Source organism: Varanus komodoensis, unplaced genomic scaffold (genome assembly GCF_004798865.1).
Source record: "Varanus komodoensis strain SLA01 unplaced genomic scaffold, ASM479886v1 scaffold8, whole genome shotgun sequence".
In the NCBI taxonomy this organism is placed as follows: domain Eukaryota; kingdom Metazoa; phylum Chordata; class Lepidosauria; order Squamata; family Varanidae; genus Varanus; species Varanus komodoensis.
The window spans coordinates 23,550,424-23,570,369 of record NW_025336481.1 but is presented as its reverse complement, the minus strand read 5'-3'; the positions used below and the strand labels follow the sequence as shown (position 1 = coordinate 23,570,369).

At 37.2% G+C, this 19,946-nt stretch overlaps 1 protein-coding gene across 5 annotated transcripts in view; it reads left to right on the top strand.

The window, feature by feature from the left end:
* VEZT (vezatin, adherens junctions transmembrane protein) overlaps positions 1-19,509 on the top strand; it is a 37,794-nt gene extending 18,285 nt beyond the window's left edge. For 4 of the 5 annotated variants that reach the window (XM_044455534.1, XM_044455537.1, XM_044455538.1 and 1 more), the window contains 9 exons: positions 1,040-1,215; positions 3,813-4,088; positions 6,770-6,919; positions 8,300-8,447; positions 9,164-9,495; positions 10,865-11,058; positions 11,890-11,990; positions 13,203-13,410; positions 18,217-19,509. In XM_044455534.1, coding sequence (XP_044311469.1) covers positions 1,040-1,215; positions 3,813-4,088; positions 6,770-6,919; positions 8,300-8,447; positions 9,164-9,495; positions 10,865-11,058; positions 11,890-11,990; positions 13,203-13,410; positions 18,217-18,722 — 2,091 coding nt within the window. In that variant the 3' untranslated portion in view covers positions 18,723-19,509. The remainder of the gene's footprint in view (positions 1-1,039; positions 1,216-3,812; positions 4,089-6,769; positions 6,920-8,299; positions 8,448-9,163; positions 9,496-10,864; positions 11,059-11,889; positions 11,991-13,202; positions 13,411-18,216) is intronic. The other variant, XM_044455535.1, reaches the window with a different exon arrangement.
* The last annotated feature ends 437 nt before the right edge of the window (positions 19,510-19,946 follow it).

Sequence of the window (19,946 nt, the reverse complement as noted above, 5' to 3'; positions counted from 1 at the left end):
ATCTCCCTCCAGTCTTCCCCACCCCAACACACTACCTCCTCCATCCTGGCTGAATTTTACCTACCCTGTGAACTTTCCAGGTTGAGGGAAGAGCAGTGGGCACTGGCAGGAGCAAGCTACTGGGAGGTGGTTTCAGAGTTCCCCACTCTAACACATTTCCTTTCAGCACCAGCTTCTTGAAAGAAGAAAATGGCACTTCTTTTTTCTTGTCAGTATCTAGAACTGAACATGCCAAACTGTAGGTGCCAGTTTTCCCTCAGATGCCTCTGGTCCCCAAAATAACATTGCTATGTTGTGGGACAGGGCCCAAAGGCATTAAAAAATCCTTTCTGGATCAGATCAATAGTCCATCCACTACATACATACCATGACAAATCATCTCCACAGGATCCTTCAACCAGGATGGGTGCAAGACTTCTGCCTGCCCAAGCTTCTCAACAATTGGTATATGCAGGCACACCACCTCTGATAATGGAGGTAGCACATCGCCAGCAAGGCTAGTAGCCACTGATTACTTCCCTCTCCATGAATTTTCCAATTCACTTTTAAAGCCATCTAAATTGGTGGCTATCACTATTTCCTATGGCAGCAAATTCCATAGCTTAACTGAACGTTGTGTGAAGAATCCACAAGAAGGAGAGATTGTGGCTACTGCAGATGTTTGAGCTGGAATTTCTCTTTTTAGCAATGGCCTTAACACATTAAATACATATTTTTAAAGCTGGTGTGGACTCTCCAAAGCACTTGCCCAATGGTGCTAGTTGAAGCCACCAAGCCTGAAATAAATGCAGTTTGCTTCCCTACTTCCACTTCCCTCCTATTCGCTTGTTTTCCATGTGTTGATTTTTTGTTTGTAAATTCCTCAGAGCAGGAAGCTCTTAATACCCTTGTAAAGGGTAATGTATTCTGATGGCACTATACATATACATAACAATAACATAGAAACCTTTGCAGAGCAATGGAAAATGTTTATTTGAAAAATGCTTATTTGTGTGAATGTGCTCAACTGATACTATTTTTCTACTTCCTTCATATTTAGGATGTTGGATTTCGTTCGGAGGCTCTCTGTACCATCCTGCAACAGGAAGTTCTGCTGCAAGAGGATGTTGAACTGATTGAGCTTCTTGACCCCAGTATCCTGTCTGTAGGGCAGCCCAAGCAACAGGAACATGGACACCTTCCAAAATTACGCTCCCTAGCAACTCCTAATATTTGGTATTACCTTGAGCTGTGTGCATGCTATGTGAATATAAGTCATCTTTTTCTTCAGTTTATGTGGCCTCCCAATGAATAGAAGTTATTTTTTCTGTATGATTATGATTACTCTCTGCCCTATCTCATAGCTTTGGGTTTTGTTTTACTTCCATGTGTTCCTTGTTAACCTGCAGAGCACTGTTTTTTTAAAATTTATTTATATTGATCGCAAGACCATTCTCCTGGCTTTTAGAAAGAGCCAGGGCATAATAGTTTGAACAGTATTAAGTACAAGCAGCTGTGTACCTTGGTCCTATTAATAGTGGGATTCATGTCTTGTCTTGTATTGATCCTAGTACTATGACAATTGAACAGCCCTCAGTATTAACTTTTTCCCTAAGGAATGTATTCTAGCCATGTTGAACACACTTTTCCCTTTGATCATACTGTTTTGTAACTAAGGATTAGAGTGAACAAAATTGTACCAATTCTCTGCTTGTTTGCATTTTGCTATGTCTTATTGGAATAATTTTGTCTTCTGAGGAGGCCCACTGCACAACAGAGGAGAGCAGCTTGTGCTCACCACTGCCCTGTAATTCTGCATGTGGGAATTTTGTAGTATTTCAGTACTTTGATCATTTTATTTGTTTGTCTTTTCATTATTTTAATTAGCCATGCTATATTTGTTCTAATGTTGTCTGGTCCAAGATTTCAAAAGGTAGTCTTTGGTGAAAGCAATCAAAAAAGCAAATTTCTCACAACTCAAAATGAAAATGAAAAGAATTGAATTTATTAATTCATTCTCTGACACTTATCTTTACTTCAAATAGAATAGCCATTCATGCAAAGACCTGCATTTTGAAGCAATTTCTATAAATAACAATTTTGTAAACAGAACAAAAAGAACTTCAGTTGAGCTAAGCTTGCTGCGAGGCATAACACTAATACAGTTTCAAAAAATATAATGAGCAAGCAGGTTGAAATCTGCTTGCAAATACGTTATTCAGATTCAACTTTAAAAATGCAGACAAAACACCTTTAGAATCTGATAATCGGTATATTAGTCAGAAACTAGAAATACAAATCTGTCATTACTGCAGGGTTTGCTTACCCTGAAAAACCTTGCTTTTTCTACTGTCCTTAAAACCTAGAAAAGCATTAAGTTGCAACTCTCCTTTTCTGAACATGTATTTTCCAGTGGGTATGTTTAAGTAAGTTGTCATAAGGGATGGCAAATAAAAGTTTTAAATAAATAAATAGCTTTGTATCAGTCACTTGACTTAGCAGATATCATTAACAGAAATCTGTTTTTAATTGGTAGGTAAAGAAATTAAAGCTTTAGTTGATTCTGTGAATCACTAAAATTCACTTTGCAAGTTAAGAACATACAACAAGAAGTGCTCTACTGCAAATGATAGAAGCTATACATAGGATTCCTCTTTAGTGGATTGTCAGCTGTAATTTATTATTAATTTTAGAAACTGCACTAACAGTTCTCCTTAGGGTTGCTGTAGTGCAGCCCTGGATGGCCTTATTTCCATGTCATCCAAATTGTACTCCAATTATTCAATCTGAAAATTATTTCATATAGATTTTTTCTATTTTTAAACATTAAATATGGCTATGGCATATATATGGATTGACTCCATAAAGGAAGCCACAGTCTTAAACTTAGAAGAGCCTTGGATTGGATATTTTAGAGGGCTTTCATAAGGTTACCATCTGTCAGAGACAACTTAACTGCTCATAACATCAAGATTGGCCAGTATAGGAATAATAATACAGCAGATTTGTATGCAAATTAATTTATCAGAAGGCTTTTGTATGCAATTGACAAATGGATTTAAATTGGAAGGAAGTTGGAGAGGTAATTGAACTAGATTGACTTCTGAATAGTATTCTATATGGGATATTTTTTGCTGAAAAACTAGCCTCAGATATGCCTTTTTAATCTGAACTATTAGAAATGGACTATATTGCAGAGATTTTGTAAGTTGCTCATTTTAGTCAGCACACCTTCAACCTGCCCTCCGGGTATAAAGGACTGGATTAGCATTGATAAGGCTTAAAAAGAAAGGACATATTTTCTACACCAAATAAAACTTGAAATAGAAATAATGTAAACTGCTTTTACTGCCCAGTCACAGCTGTATTGAAATTCTCAATTTCTCTGTTTCTTTCTGTGGCCAGTGCTTAATTTCTGCAGTGGATAAAAATTAATTCCATTCCTAGCATAGTGAATTTTAACTCAGCATTTCTGTGGATAGCTTGTTTCTTCCACATAACAGTCATTGCTCTAACTTCCCTCATTGAAATGAGGGAAAGACCAGTTTCTCACAAGCCATTAAGCAGAGTGCTGCCTGCCCACTTACCTTATATCCCTCATTCTAGAAGTGTTACAGCTTTTGCTGTTGTTAATAATGAAATACTAAACCTGGATTAACTGTAGTAAAAATGGTGGAAAGGGTTGTTCTGATGAAGAATTGGAATCCAAGTAAGCTAATAATAAAATACACTTAAGCTGACATATCCAAAATCTGCCCCTAAACTGGTAAACAGCACTCTTCCAACATGCAGCAATCCCAGGTGTGGTTCATGTTGCCTTATTTGTTTTGCAGGGATATTGCATTACTGCTTGTCTTCATCAGCACACTGACTATGGTTCCTTCTGTTTGGAATGGTTCCCTTGGATTGGTGTGGGGAGCAGGATTGCTGGTATACATAAGCTCAAGAGGTTTGGACATTCTGAGGATAGCCAAGTTGCAAATGTCCCTTAAGAAATGCCATCTCCAACTTGAAGAAATAGTGGCTAATTGCCGAGCCTTCACTAACCTTGTGAGGAAAGCTCTGCGGCTTATTCAAGAAACTGAAGTCATCTCCAGAGGATTTACTCTGTGAGTCTGAATTTTAGGTTATTTTATGAATTGTCATAAAATACACACACACATGCGCACCAGTCAAATGTTAACAGATAGTGAAGAAGCTTTTCCTTTAAATGTTTAGATCTAAGATTACCCTCTCCCATCATATTTACGGGATATATTTATGGTATCTGGATAGACAAGAGATAATGGGCACAAATGTGACTTACATATTTGCCATCATGGCGTTAGGCATGGTTTTTCAGGAACTTAAGCAGTAGAAGGCAGTTGCAAAATAGACATACACTGTTAAGTTTCATAGGTATTGCATTTGTGCTCTCACTAATTTATTGTAAGCCGTCCCAAAACATTTGTTGGGGGAAGGGTTAGAAAAGCTTTAAATAAATAAATAAATAAATAAATCTTTGATAGGAGTACAGAAGAGAGAAGAGATCAGTAACTACATTTAATAAGATTAATGCAATTTTGTGTTAAAGTATAAAGATTATTAAACATGCATATGCAATTAAAGGCATGGAAAAACTCAGAGGAAGCAGTTTATATTTTCCTACCTACTTGCTACCAAGTATTTCAAAGGGATTTATGCCTAATTTTATACAAATGATTTTTATGTATAAATATAAATGTATTTGATTACAAATATTCCAAGTACAGAATATAGAAGAATCTCTTTAGGACTAATTTTCATTTTATAAATGTGAATCCATTTAATGTATCAGGTTAATTCAAAACTCTATTTTGGGTTGTTTTCTTCAGTGATATATAATCACTGAGGGTTTGGAGGGTCTGAGATTACTCTAATATTTAACATTTAGGATATTATGCAGTGTGTAGAAAGCCTCCTTTACCCCCACTTACCCTAATACTTCCTCAGAGTTTTTAAACTTTACACTTCTTCAAATAGCATTTCAGATATTGTTTCTAATTCTGCTTAAAAATACTTACAGGAATTCTTGCAGTGAGTTGTGACATTTTAAGTACCTTAATTTTTAAGGCAATCAAGATTTTAAGTATTATTATGATGATTATTAATAATAATGTTATGAATGTACATTTTTTTGTCTTCAAACTTTGCCCTTCTCTATAACATATTTCACTATGTATGTTGATAAATGGAAAAAGCAAAAAAGCAGTAAATGCCCACATCTCACGTTGCTTATATATCCCATATAGAGAGAACACTTTCATGTCTGCCTAAAAAGCATGTGCTTTTAATGCTTAATCAACTGCTTGGTTTGTAATTGCAAGTGGCTACATGTAAAACTGAAGCTGTAGCTGCCTTACAGATAAAAACTTTGTAACCAAGGATGATGTGGCGTAGTTGTATTTTATTGACAATTCCTTTTGAATGTTAAGACATGTTATGAGGCAGTTCAAGGGTATTTACAGATGGAGGACTATAGCACTATTCAATATTCTTTAATTATATTTTCTGGTAAGAAAATACAGAAGCAGCAGTGGAAAAACAGGATGGCTACAAATGAAGAGGAAGTCTGGAGCTCCTTAAAATTGCATAATGTAATTGCGCAGTAAAATTCTCAAGTAGAAGCACCTCTAATCTATTCTTGACAAAGCCAGATACAATTAATAGTTAATTGTTAAAATAGTACAATGTTAGCTGAGGTCTGAAGAAGCCTGAGGCAAAGGTTTTTCCTTAATTTTAGCAGATGAACCTTGGGAACGGAATTGTCTTGCTTTCCAGCTTTGAAAACTAAATCAGTTCAATCCATTTGAGTGTTAAAGTAAACAGAATGCTTTTCCATTTATGTAACAGGAATCCCCAATTTACACCCTTCCTATTACAGTCCATCATTACCTCTTGTGGTATTCCAGAGGCTCTCTAGATCCTCAGGATCATATCTGGAGGGAGGGGATAATGAAGGTGAACTGTAAATGGATCTTGCGGAATCAGTATATTGCAGTACTTAGGGTTAGACTAGGAATGGGGAGGCCCAGTTTAATTTCCCTGCTTAGTCAGGAAGTTACTTGATTCCTTGAAAGAATGACTTTTGTGCTCATCGTTCTTAGAATTCTTTCTAACTTTGAAAATGTATATATTCACTTTTCAAATGAATGTTTCTCACGGTGACTTAAAGCAACAGCAAATACAATACGTACATATACACACACACCAGTAGCCTGTGTTCCACTGGCTGATGACTGAGAACCAGAATTTGTTTCCTTTCAGTTTTGTAGGCATGAGGGAATGCTGCTTCTTCTTAAGCAAATGGATAGGACTGGGTTGGTTTCCCCCTTGCCATAATGTTCTTCATGAAAGACAGAGAATGGCAAAACCATTTCTTTTTGAAGACTAACAAAATGGGACCTGTAGATTTAATGGAACTGTGAAGACTCATATCATTAACAAATAGAAACATCATATATAAATCTTATTTCTAAATATAAAAATGGTCTTAAATATCATGATAGGTATTCAGTTTATGTGAAATAACATTTCTATTAGCTTTAATACTGAGCTTCATGGTAAAACTCTGCATTGAATTTTATCCTTTACTGCTAATTTAATAATTAGGCTCTTACTCAGCATTCTTAATTTACCAAATAATGAGAGCTATCTTTCATGTTTCTCTATTACATGAAATGGGGAAAAAGTAAGACTACTATTTTGTGATATTGTATTTCTGTTATTCTTTAGGACATCAGTACAGTTGTATCACATTTTACTTTTCAAGTTTGCTTGACAGGGTCAGTGCTGCTTGCCCATTTAATAAAGCTGGACAGCATCATTGTCAGCATCTCATTGGTCTGCGGAAAGCTGTGTACCGATCAGTAAGAGCGAACTTCAGAACTTCAAGGCTTTCTACCTTGTACATGCTGAAACAATATCCTTTTTGAAATCTGCCATGCAGGAATCACATATATTTTCATAATAAAGAACCAAAGATTGCTGGACTGGTTTTTATTTTTTTTAATCATGAGAAGTTACCTGGTATGGAGTTTACTCTGTGTGCATCTAGCATGCTATATAAATGTATAAGGCCAATTTTGTTTCTCTTTTGCTGTTTCAAATGTGCAATCACATCTTTTCTTAATAAGCCACAACAGGCAGTTCTGTTTGTCTGATTATAATTAGTAATTTTATTTCTATACTGCCAAATAGCTGAAGCTAGATAGTATACAACAACCATACATTTTATGGAACATACTTTTTAAATTATAATTAATTATTTTGATAAGTGCAGTTATATTTTATCATTTTAGCTGTACTTGAGCATTACACTTAGCTAAATGTAGAAATCAAGTAAACAGGTCATTTCTAGGGTCCTTTCTTCTAGGGAAAGGACCCTAGAAATGACAAAGGAAAATTGAAAAAGGAAATGGAGAAAAGAACCTGGTTTCAATGAAAGAGCTCAAAGGATTCTTTTCATAGAAAAAAATGACACAAATGAAAAATATTTTGTTCTATAACTTTGAAATACTGCAACTGACAAATACAAGCAAAATGGAGAAGTCTATTTTTAATTAATATACAAGTAAGGAAAAAGCATTTACCCTGCTTTTTCCCAGAAGAACTTAAGACAAGTTACAAAAATTAAACATAGCATACAGAAATTTTACAAAAATTGAACAGTGTATAGGCTAGAAGAACCTTACTTATTAGGATTTTCTGTTTATTAGAAAGAGTACCCTGAAGCACTGATAAAGTTCTTAATGTCTTTATTTTTTTTACTGTTGATTTTCATTGGATTTAGTCCTAGATTGCAGCCCTAGTCAACTTTTCATTCCTTAGTAGATACTTCATTTAGTTAAACACTTATACACATTGTATTGTGTTTATGTTTTTCATAAGATTCATAATATTAATGTTTATATGATTTTGGTTGTGCTCATTTTAATATGGGAACAAATTATTATATTAAATAAAATATTAATGCTTAAAGATAAATGCTGACAGCTTCATTTTTGTGGGTTGCTTTTTGTAATCTGCTACTCGAAAAGAAAAAGCAAGTTTTCTCTAAATTGGACAAAACCATACACCAAATCACAGAAAGTTTTGATGTCTCCCCCACACATCCTCATTTCTGTAACTTCCTTTATACCTTTACATGCTCTCCACTAGGCAAGGCTGTCTGGTTCATTCACTTGTTTGAACTAAAGAAATAATTATCTCTTCCCTGTGAATACATTACATTTTTTATAGCTGATTGTCCATGTTGCATGTAATACAAAAGCTTCTTTAACTGCCTTAACAATAACTTAACTTACCCTTTGAATTCTGAGAGTGACAATGTAACAAACTACATCTGTGTGGTGCCTTTTAAGGAACTAGGACTAGGACTAAGTGAAGAGCAGGTGTCAGAAGAAGAAGCACACAATTTCACAGATGGCTTCAGCCTGCCTGCTCTAAAGGTAATGTAACATTCAGATTCATTTCCCTGTGTTGCCGTAATTAATTTCTTTTTCATTCACATCTATGAGTCTATAGTAAGGGCTAACATTAGATTCAATTGCATAAATATAGCATCATCTGCCCTTTTTTTGTTACAATTTTCAGTTAGTAGTAATGGAATAAAACAAAATGACCTGAATTATGTTAATCTAAAAAAAACCCACACAGATATTCAGTTCTCCAGAACATTTTAAGCTAAGTCTAGTGTTGTTTATGTTAGATCCAAGAGTAGCAGATATTGGTGTTTGAATAGTGGACTGTTCAAAGAATCTTTAATTTTCAGAATTGGAGCAACAATGTTTTCAATGTTTTCTTGGACTTTATCAAAATAATGCAGACTACATAATATATCAACAGATTAAACATCTGTAATTGACACATATGATCTTATCAAATTTTTCATATTTTACTAATAAATACTTTGTAAATAGATGGGCTCAGGCTGGGTGGATGGATACCACCCAGCTTCCAAAGTGCTAGTCTCTGAAAAAAAAATAAAGGCATTACTATAAATTGTTGCTATAGGATCTATACCATACTTGATCTGGAATAACTGATTTAGTTTGCTTTAGGCTTTCTACTCATAGTTGGTTATCACTGTAGATTTGCTTACAACATGTTTATGAGAATAGTCGATTCCTTTTATAATAATAGATTGCGGTATCTTTTCTCTTAGGTTTTATTTCAACTTTGGGTTGGGCAAAGTTCTGAATTCTTCAGGCGGCTAGTTCTACTGCTGTCTCCTTCTAATGCACCTGCCAAGACCCTGATAACACCAGAACGTTTGCCTCTGTATATCTTTTCTGATGTGACACAAGGTCTTCCTCATGCTCATGCTGCCTGCTTAGAAGAACTTAAACGAAGTTATGAGTTTTATCGGTACTTTGAAACTCATCATCAGTCAAGTTTGGAACGTCCAGTCAAAACTGAACAAAAAACAGGACAGCTAAATCATCTTCATACAGCAGTGCGCAGTCTCCAACTCCATCTCAAGGCCTTACTGAATGAGTAAGTTTTCTGAGAGTTAATTTCTCTCTAGTTTAATTCTATTGATTGACTTAAAATAATGATAACTTGGAAATATATTGTTGTAGCCATTAATTGTTAATAACTACATCAAACTATATCAAAGCAGATGCTATTGTGATGTCTTTCCCTTGTTCTGGTTGTTACTTGATCAAACTAATTTAAGTTCAGTAAGGAGGGAAAAACAGTTTTCCTTCAGCAAATACTTATTGCTATAGTGGTCAAAGAGCTGTATCTTTATAGTACTGTAAAAATAAGTCTGAAAGCTTGTTACACAGTATGTGGAGCTGATTGTGTGAGAACTGCAAAGAGGTCTGATGATTGAGTAGAGCACATGAAAAGTTAAGGATCCAGTCCAATATCATTATAAGTGTTGAAGCCTATCTATTTTAATATTTTTTTCATGAAAATCAGTTGACTTAAAGATGCTGTGAGTTTGCTGTAATTTGATAATTTACTGAATTATTTTCCTGAGATTTCCTAAGAAAATCAATATTTACCTCTAAAGAAAATGTGTGTAATGAGTTTTTTTCTGAAAAATATATAGGTTTGGATCTTACCAACCATTTGCTTTTTCTGCTGGACTTGACTAGAAAAAGCCAGACATAGTTGCACGTTCATAAACCACTTTTTCTATAGTGAGATTTGTCAACCATGTAATTTACATTAACTCTTCATCAAAGATATCATTCAAAGCAGAAAATTCTGCCCAAAGCAGAAACATCCTGCTGAAGATGTATTATGCTGCAAGACTATACATATCTTCTCAAAAGTAAGTCTTACTCAGTTTAATGGGATTTGCTCCCAAGTAAGTGTGTTTAGGATTGCAGCCTTAGAGGTGTATAGCCATTGAGTATAACAATAACTTTGACCTCTGGTCTTTAACTTACATTGTTTGCAAGTCTCTAAGGATTCTAGTGAATCTTAGTTACACTGCTACCCAAGAGTTTTTTTTAGATAGATATTCAGGGAAATGAATCTATGGAATGCAGGCAAAACACATGTTCTACCACTGATCTTCAGCCCATAAGAAGAATTGCTGTTATTGTTGCTGCTTCTAAGTATTCATAGATTTATTCCTAGGCTTCCTTAGAACCCAGCTGTTAGTCACTGTGTATTGCAAGTGGCCTAGAAATGCTTCTTCTGCGGCTTGGATTATATATATGAAAACAACTGTCACCTTTTAGGCCCTTTCCAAATGCTTCTAACATATTGATATCCTGTATACTACAAGAGGTAGGTCTCCCTACTGCACAAGACAGATTTAAAATGGGGGGAAAATGTCAGAGCCTCACATAAAAGTGAGATAGGTATTTGATGTTTATTTTTGTTTTTTTGCTTGTTTGTTTAGAGTAATAACCCTTGAGGATGAACTTGAGAAGTTTATTAGTTCCAAGGAAAGCCAAGAACTAACTTCAGAAGCCTACCAAGTTGTAGAAAAAAAACTGGAACTGATTCAGCCTCATATGCAAGCTAGCAACAGCTGCTGGGAAGAGGCTATTTCTCAAGTGGAAAAATTGATTAGAAGAAACCCAGATAAAAATGGTATGTTTTCTTCACAAACATGTAAGAATCCTTTCAGAAGTCTATGCAAACTCAAAAGCAGAAGACACATTAGAGCAACCTTGGGTGCATGTACCCAGCTTACTCCTGATAGGACTTAGGAGTAAGGAGCCCTTAGCTGTGACTTTCACAATTATGCAATTAAGAATTTGGATACCCAGTTAAATGAGGACATTCTTGGCTATATGGAATTTTTCCGTGCTGTCAGATACTATCAAATAACAGGCAGGCAATTTTGGCATTTGCCGTTTGATTATTTGGCTTGTGATGGGGGATAGTTTATATACATGTAATTGATTTCAGTTCTGTTATTTTAATCAATTCATTTTGGAGTGTGGTGCAAGAACATGTCTGCTGTAGATACTTTAATTAATATTTCATTATCTTCAAAAAAGGCAATAAAGTAACATTTCTGGTCTGAGAAATAAAAGAGACTCTCTCCCAGTCCAACACTTGCTATTTCTCTCCCAGTCAGTTTGGGCAATCATAGCCCAGCTTGTTTAGCCAAGATATGCACAAGCCTTTTGATTATGCACTCTAGGAGGTAGAAGCCATGATTAAATCTGGATTAGAGGTTCCTGGTTTGTGAAACTGGGAAACTATAGGAATCAGCTTTGGTAAAGGCCAAGATATTAAGCTAACTGGGGGTTGGGTGGGAAGCCTAATTTGTAGTAGATCCTGAATAAGGACAGATACCAGCAGTGTTTTGATCCTGACCAAAATCTAATTGATGGGTCTTTTTAGAAAAATAATTAATTAAAAATTAATTAATCTGAGACCTACTTTCTCAACTGCTTATGTTCCTGCCTCCAGGTAAACCAAAACCAACATGTGAGAACAAGCATTGCACTGTGATACCCTTACTACAACCAGGTGTGCACATAGAAGATAAAGACCCAATTCCTGAAGAACAGGTAAACTACTGTAAAGTCCTGAAAACATACTCTAAGTTGTAAGTACTTTTGTCCACCCACAGCTGTATGCACAACAGCTGGGTAATGTCTTTTTTCTAGTGAAAAGCTATTTCTGTTGGAATTGCAGAATACATAATTATCAATAGATAAAAATTTTATGATAAAAATATCATAAGTTCTCTTATGAACCACATGGTGGAGCTCCCACTGTAGCTGAAAAACATGTTAAATTCACACAACTACAAAATGTGCATAATTTAGGTTGCAGTTCTTTACACATTTACCAGAACAACATCCCACTGAATTCACTGAGACTTACCTTTGAGTAGACATTGCACTGTTCACTTCAGAGCTGAAGCAAAGTTCTATAATAAACGCAGCACTGCTTGAGACAAGGCAATTAATTGTTACATTGTTTCAAACAAATGCAAGAAAGCACTTTGCTTCCTTGTTACCTTCTGTCATTCTTGAAAGAACTATTTGACTCATGTCCCCAACTCTATTTATTTGCAGCTAGAAATGAGGCACTTTGAGAAACTGCCCTAGAAGGCAGAAACATTGAAAACTATACTGAAGTATGTTTGCCAGAACCCTAAGAAAGGGAACATTCAGTGAACAGATAACTAAAGCAACCACACAGTCCCAGGGAACTATACAACATACTTTTATTAAACATATAGAAAGACACACGGTGGATAATTGAAGGGTATATTTGAAGGGATTACCCCTTTCAAAGTTTCTGATGTCAGATTATTAATCAACTTATATGCAAATACTACTTATCACATAACAATAGGTGGACTCTTCCCAAGGAGTGTTTAATCCAACTGGCCAATAAAAGGGTAGGAAGAAGGAATTTAGGATATTCTGTGCACCTTGGATGTAAGCTTCTGATATTGCTTGGATGAGCATAACGTTAAAGCTACAAAGTATTGAAGAAAGTGAGATATCATTCCATGTTTGAGAAGATCAGCAATTTCTGTTGACCACTTTTGTGAGTCAGCAGTGTATAAATCTGAAACCGAATGACTGACTTTAATTGGTTCACCTTTAAATATGAAATGGAGTTATTTCAGAATTTCCCTTTGACCTTAAAACTAAATTTGGATCTCAATTTTCCAGTATAAATCAACAGAAATCAGGAAGATCAGTACCCTGCAGGATTTGGGTAGCATGTAGATCAAACCAGATGTTTGTTGACTTTTTCCTCAGGAACTTGAAGCATATGTTGATGATACAGATATAGACAGCGAGTATAAGAGAGATGACTTTTATTACTTTTCCCTGGAAGACAGAGAGAGACAAAAACGTGAAAGAGAAGAATCCAAGAGAGTGCTGCAGGAACTAAAATCTGTGTTGGGATTTAAAGCTTCTGAGGCAGAGAGGCAAAAGTGGAAGCAACTGCTATTTAGTGATCATGGTAAGCATTACTTGTTAATTGCAGGATATTTGCATGCTGCTATCTGGTAGTGATTTTGCTTTCATGGTCAGGATCAATGCCTTGGAGCTTGTGTCATCCTGGATATCTTTATGAAGTTAATACTGTTTGTCTCTTTCTGTAATAGGAAATTGAATTGTTGCCCCTATTATTAAAAGAAGAAAAGTATAGACATGTGCATTGGATGTGGGGACTGGGGAAGGGGATAGCAGTGAGGTATTTTCTTCCATTGAGCATACTTTTGTTCCTTCCAAAGAGAAGTAACAATACAATGTCTGTGCAAAATATGAGTTAGGACTAGTTTTGGGGCAATTAAACCAACCATCTTATCTCAAACATTTAAAATTTCTTGTCTAGACCATTGTTAGGTATCATAAAAATAGTTTCCTTGAAATGTGTATAATTTATTATCATAGACGAGTGGTGGCCAACCTATGGCACGCGTGCCACAGCAAACACACAGAGCCCTCTCAGTTGGCACACCAGCCATGTTGCCCCAGAATCGCCCCAGCAGCCGAGCATCGGATAACAGGACACATACAGGCCATGCGCATGCTCAGAAAGGAGTGGCGGCGCCAGGCGATGACATCACAAGCTATGACTCGTTAGCTGCAACTCATCCTAGCTTTTACATGGTTGGTCAGTTCACTGCCAAGGGTATATGTATATGTATATGTATGCTTGGACTGGCTGTGAGTTGTTTTTTCAAAACAAAAACCTCAGTTTTCAGGTTTTATCACAGTGTTGGCACTTTGCCATAAATAAGTTGGTTTTGGATTGCAGTTTGGGCACTCGGTCTCTAAAAGGTTCACCATCATTGGCTTAGAGTTAGAAAAACGAGGTGTCCTGGCATGATTTTGATGGTTGGAATGTGTTTAGAATGGGCAAAAATGATAAGCTGTGCAGAAAAAGCTACTCAAGGAAGGCTTTTTCAAAATTGCCCCTTTCAATGGTGTTTTACCCCTATATTAGGGTTAGGGGAGTGCACCAGGGTAGGGTTAGGGCAGTGATTGTGAAGCTATGGCACGTGTGCCACAGAGGGCACGCAGAGTCCTCTCTGTCAGTAAACAAGCCAAGTCGCCCCAGCATTGCCCCAGCAGCCAAGCATCGGATAACAGCGCACCTAGGGGCCATGCGCATGCTCGGAAAGGAGTAGCGGCGCTAGGCAACGACATCACAAGCCTCGACTCATTAGCCACAACTCATCTGAGCTCTCACATGGCTGGTCTGTGTGGTCCCAAGGTTATATACTTATTTGCCTGGCCTGGCTTCGAGTTGTTTTTTTAAAACTAAAACAACAGTTTTCAGGTTTTATTGCAGTGTTGGCACTTTGCGATAAATAAGTGGATTTTGGGTTGCAGTTTGGGCACTCGGTCTCTAAAAGGTTCGCCATCACTGTCATAGACTTCCTCCTAGATTCACAAAGATTGTGTGTATGCAAGCATGTGCAAGGTTTGATTTTAATACATTCCATTGATAACCACAATGGGGTGGTCACTGACCTTGAGCCAGACATCCTGGAATGTGAAGTCAAATGGGTCTTAGGAAGTCTGAGCAACAACAAAGCTAGTGGAGGTGACAGTATTCCAGCTGAGCTATTCAAAAACTTAAAAGACGATGCAGTAAAAGTGCTACACTCAATATGCCAGCAAACTTGGAAAATTCAACAGTGGCTGCAGGATTGGAAAAGGTCAGTTTACATTCCAATCCCAAAGAAGGGCAATGCCAAAGAATGTTCAAACTACCATTGCACTCATTTCACATGCTAGCAAAGTTACGCTCAAAATCCTACAAGCTAGGCTCCGACAGTATGTGGACCGAGAACTACCAGAAGGACAGGCAGGATTTCAAAGAGGGAGAGGAACTAGAATCAAATTGCCAACATACGCTGGATCACGGAGAAAGCTAGGGAATTCCAGAAAAACATCTACTTCTGCTTCAGTGACTATGCTAAAGCCTTTGATTGTGTGGATCACAACAAATTGTGGCAAGTTCTTAAAGAGATGGGAGTACCAGACCATCTTATTTGTCTCTTGAGAAACCTATATGCCGGTCAAGAAGCAACAGTGAGAACTGGACACGGAACCACTGATTGGTTCAAAATTGAGAAAGGAGTTCGGCAAGGCTGTATACTGTCGCCCTGCCTATTTAACTCATATGCAGAGCACATCATGAGAAAGGCGGGGCTAGATGAATCACCAGTTGAAATTAAGATTGCTGGGAGAAATATCAACAACCTCAGATATGCAGATGATACCACTCTAATGGCAGCAAGTGAAGAGGATCTAAAGAGCCTCTTGATGCGGGTGAAGGAGGAGAGTGCAAAAGTTGGCTTGAAACTTAACATTAAGAAAACTAAAATCATGGCATCCGGTCCTCTCACTTCCTGGCAAATAGATGGGGAAGAAATGGAGGTAGTGAAAGATTTTATTTTCCTGGGCTCCAAGATCACCGCAGACAGGGACTGCAACCAAGAAATTAAAAGATGCTTGCTCCTGGGGAGGAAAGCTATGGCAAATCTAGACAGCATACTAAAAAGCAGAGACAACAAACAAAAGTGCGTATAGTCAAGGCTATGGTTTTCCCAGTTGCAATGTATGGCTGTGAAAGTTGGACCATTAGGAAGGCTGAGTGCTGAAGGATTGAGGCCTTTGAATTGTGGTGCTGGAGGAGACTCCTGCGAGTCCCCTGGACCGCAAGGCGATCAAACCAGTCAGTCCTAGAGGAGATCAACCCTGACTGCTCTTTAGAAGGCCAGATACTGAAGATGAAACTCAAATACTTTGGCCACCTAATGAGAAGGAAGGACTCCCTGGAGAAGAGCCTAATGCTGGGAACAATAGATGGCAAAAGAAGAAGGGGACGGCAGAGGATGAGGTGGCTAGATGGAGTCACTGAAGCAGTTGGTGTGAGCTTAAGTGGACTCCGGGGGATGGTGGGAGACAGGAAGGCCTGGAGGAATGTTGTCCATGGGGTCGCGATGGGTCGGACACGACTTCACGACTAACAACAACATTATGTATCAAAGATGCTTGAAACTAGGGAGTATACAGTTTATGTGAAAAGGGCAGAAAGTAAGTAATAATGACATGTGTTGATAGTATTTCACCCATTGCTCAAATTGATGCAGTTGGCCGGGTGAGAATAATATATTTTCCTGCAGAATTAAAATATTTATGATGATTTTCTTGTATTATAGCTCTGCTGCAGGTGCTCGACATAAGTACAAGTAATAGTCCATGGACTAGGAGGATCACAGCCCAAAACAAACAGTGATCTGATTCATACAAACACTTCAACCCATCATGGCTTGTTAGTCATGGTGGGTTTTAGTGCTCCTTACATGGTTTCTCATGTCATCCAAGTGTCATTTGTTGTTATTGTTTGTACAATTTTACAACTAGCCATGGTTTGGGGCGGTTGGTAACCAACCCAACAAGCCATCCTTGTTGGGTTTGACTAACACATAAGCTGACCCAGCAAGGATAATTATGCAAATCAGTCAGACTATTCCTTCATGTGCAGGGTGGCTAGCAAGGCAGCAGAGCTTACGGAACACATGAACAGCGCACCTTTCCTTGACACCTTTCCTGGTTTGTGGACAGCTGCTCACTGGATGCTGCTTAATACATCATTACATCCCGAGTCTTTATGTCTGCTTTGATCAGTTTTAGTATTCAGGATTTCAGAGTATCTTACTAAAACTAACACTTCTGTACAAGGATGAACATTGGGCTGAAATCCATGAAATGTCTTTTGTATACTTTTCCTTTTGTTCTTCTTTTATCTAACTTATCCCTAAATTAAAGAATGACTGAGGTGGACATGGTATCAGTCTATAAGTACCTCAAAGGCTGTCACAAAGAGGAAGGTCAAGATGTCTTCTTGCTGATACAAGAGTGTAGGACACGGAATAATCAATTCAAGTTGTGACAACCCAGATTCAGGCTAGATATGAGGAAATGCTTCCTCACCGTCAGAGCAATACTACAGTGGAACCAGCTGCCTAGAGGGGTGGTGGGCTCTCCCACACTAGAGACATTCAGAAAGAAACTGGACAGCCATCTGAGTGGGATGGTGTAAACTGGTGTCTTGTAACAGCAGGGGTTGGACCCGATGGCCTTCATGGCCCCTTCCAACTCTACTATTCTATGAATGCGCTGCAAAATTATTGATCTTTTTATTCATTTACACTATCTTTACCCTGATCTTCACCTCAAAAAGTTTCCTAAAGAGGTGTACATAAATTAACAATAAGACATATAAATCAAGAGAAAACATGCTAAAACATGGTTTGTACCTATTGTAGTTTAGACTGTGGTTTCAGTGCCAGACATGCATATTTTGGAGTTTCCCTTATCTCAACATTCCAAACCATGATTTGTCAGTTGAAATGTAATTGCAAATGATGTTACCAACAAGTATTCTTTCAGTTCATGGATTGGTTCCTTAGAAACTATGGCATGTTGATTGAAACATGACAAACCATGGTTTGCCATGTTGCAAAAGAGAAGGTTATTTTATCTTGCACTTTGTAAATTAATAAATAGGCCATCCATTAATTACCTTTAGCAGATCAGATAACTGTAATGTAGCATACCATAGTTCAAATGTATTGGCAGTCTAAGAACCCTAACCCTATAAAGTCTGAAGTAATGTGGCCACTATCTTGAGTAGAAGATTCAAATGTCATGTTATTACACTGAGCATCCCACATCCTTTGAAAGCTGAAGCAACTTTCTCATGGAGCCGTTCTGAGTAGTCATTTACATTTTTTTCCTTCTTAAGCTGCAGTGAAACCATTGCCTACAGCAAAGTCAGAGGAGTCCATGGACATTTTGGGATTGCCTAAGAATTTAGACTCAGACAAGCAGGATCACAACAGAAAAGATAGCTTGGAAGAGAATACCTCTGACCCAAAAACTGATGATGTGAAAGGTAGGACCGAGTACCTTTCTGATGGGCCTGGTATAAGTAAAAATGGCATTGCTGCTAATGGCGACTCACCAGAAATTGAAAAAAGAACATGTTATCAATGCAATGGAGAAAGTGAAGAATCGGAGACAACTGATGTGGATACAAGAAATGTGTTGCAGCCACCTGAGAGAGATGTGTTGCAGTGCTCCATCAAACAAAGGCTGGCTGAACTCCATACATCCACAGATTTCAATTTTACTTCAGGTCTGGCTGCACAAGTTGCTGCCAGGTCACTCACATTTACAACCATGCAAGAGCAAACATTTGGAGATGAGGAGGAGCAGGAGCAGGAAGAGGAGCAGGAGGAAAAAAAATAAGTTTTTTTTTGAAAAACCCAAAGGGGACATAAATGACTAAAAATGAAAGATTATAGATCACCCATACTTGGCCTTTCTTATTGAACAGTACATATGGCTGGTGGAATAACAAAAGCCACACATGCAGATTCAGATGGAAAATGTGTCTGACAAAGATGAATTATGTGCCCCTTTAAATTTATGATATCAATTGGACATAAATAGCCTTTTGAAATATACACACATACAAATGTAAGTTGGACTCAAGATACATAGTATGGTTCTTACAGGTACCACAGATGACTGTGGCATTTCTTTTAATATTTTGTCTTTATTTATTTATATTACAAGACTTTTTTTCCTAACAGGAAAATAAAATTGTCTAATTGTCATTTCCTAAATGCTGATTGTAATAGAAACATTAATTTTAAAATAACTTGAAATGGTTCTTTAACAAGAACGTCAGCACCACTTGGTTCTCCTGTCAGCTTTATTTTCTGTTATTTATGTTTTATGGATTTTGTTGGTCTCTTTCTTCATTAGGCTCACAGCTTAACATGTTGACTATTTAATTTTTTTAAAGTGGAAGCCATAGCTTGTATATCCTGGGATGCTAATCCAAACCCAATACAAAGCAGCAAAGTACAATGCAAAACAAACAAACAAACACTTTTCAGCAGTTTTAACTTCTGGACCAGAGCAAATAAATTGACTCTATGTATTTACAGTAATGCTTTCATACTCCTAAAACATCAATCCCCAAGCCCCGCTTAAGCTGGTAGGGGAAATAAAACAAGTTATGACCAGGTTTTCCCTCTAGTGTGTTTGCTTGTTTGGTTTACTAATTTGATGAAAACCTTTTTACTTCCACAATAATTTATATCACATGACATCTGATTTCAGTCCCTAGTTTTGCCTTCTGAAAGTGCCTCCATCACAGGTAACTCAGTTTGGTCTACAATTGAATTTTCATATATTTCACCTTCCTCCGCTATTGTTCAAGACTAATTGTTTCAGCTGACTTGCCCAAATACTTGGGCTGGTACTGGGGAGCTACAGAGGTACAGCTTCAATACCTGCAGCTTGAAAAATGGTGCCCCCACATTAACTATTTTAGCAAAATATTCATATGGAACCATAGACATGTCATTAGCAGGATAAGATTAACTGTAATGCAAATGTTCTAAGACCTTTTTAATGTAAACATTTTGTATGGCTTTACAAAAACACACATTTCCCTTCATC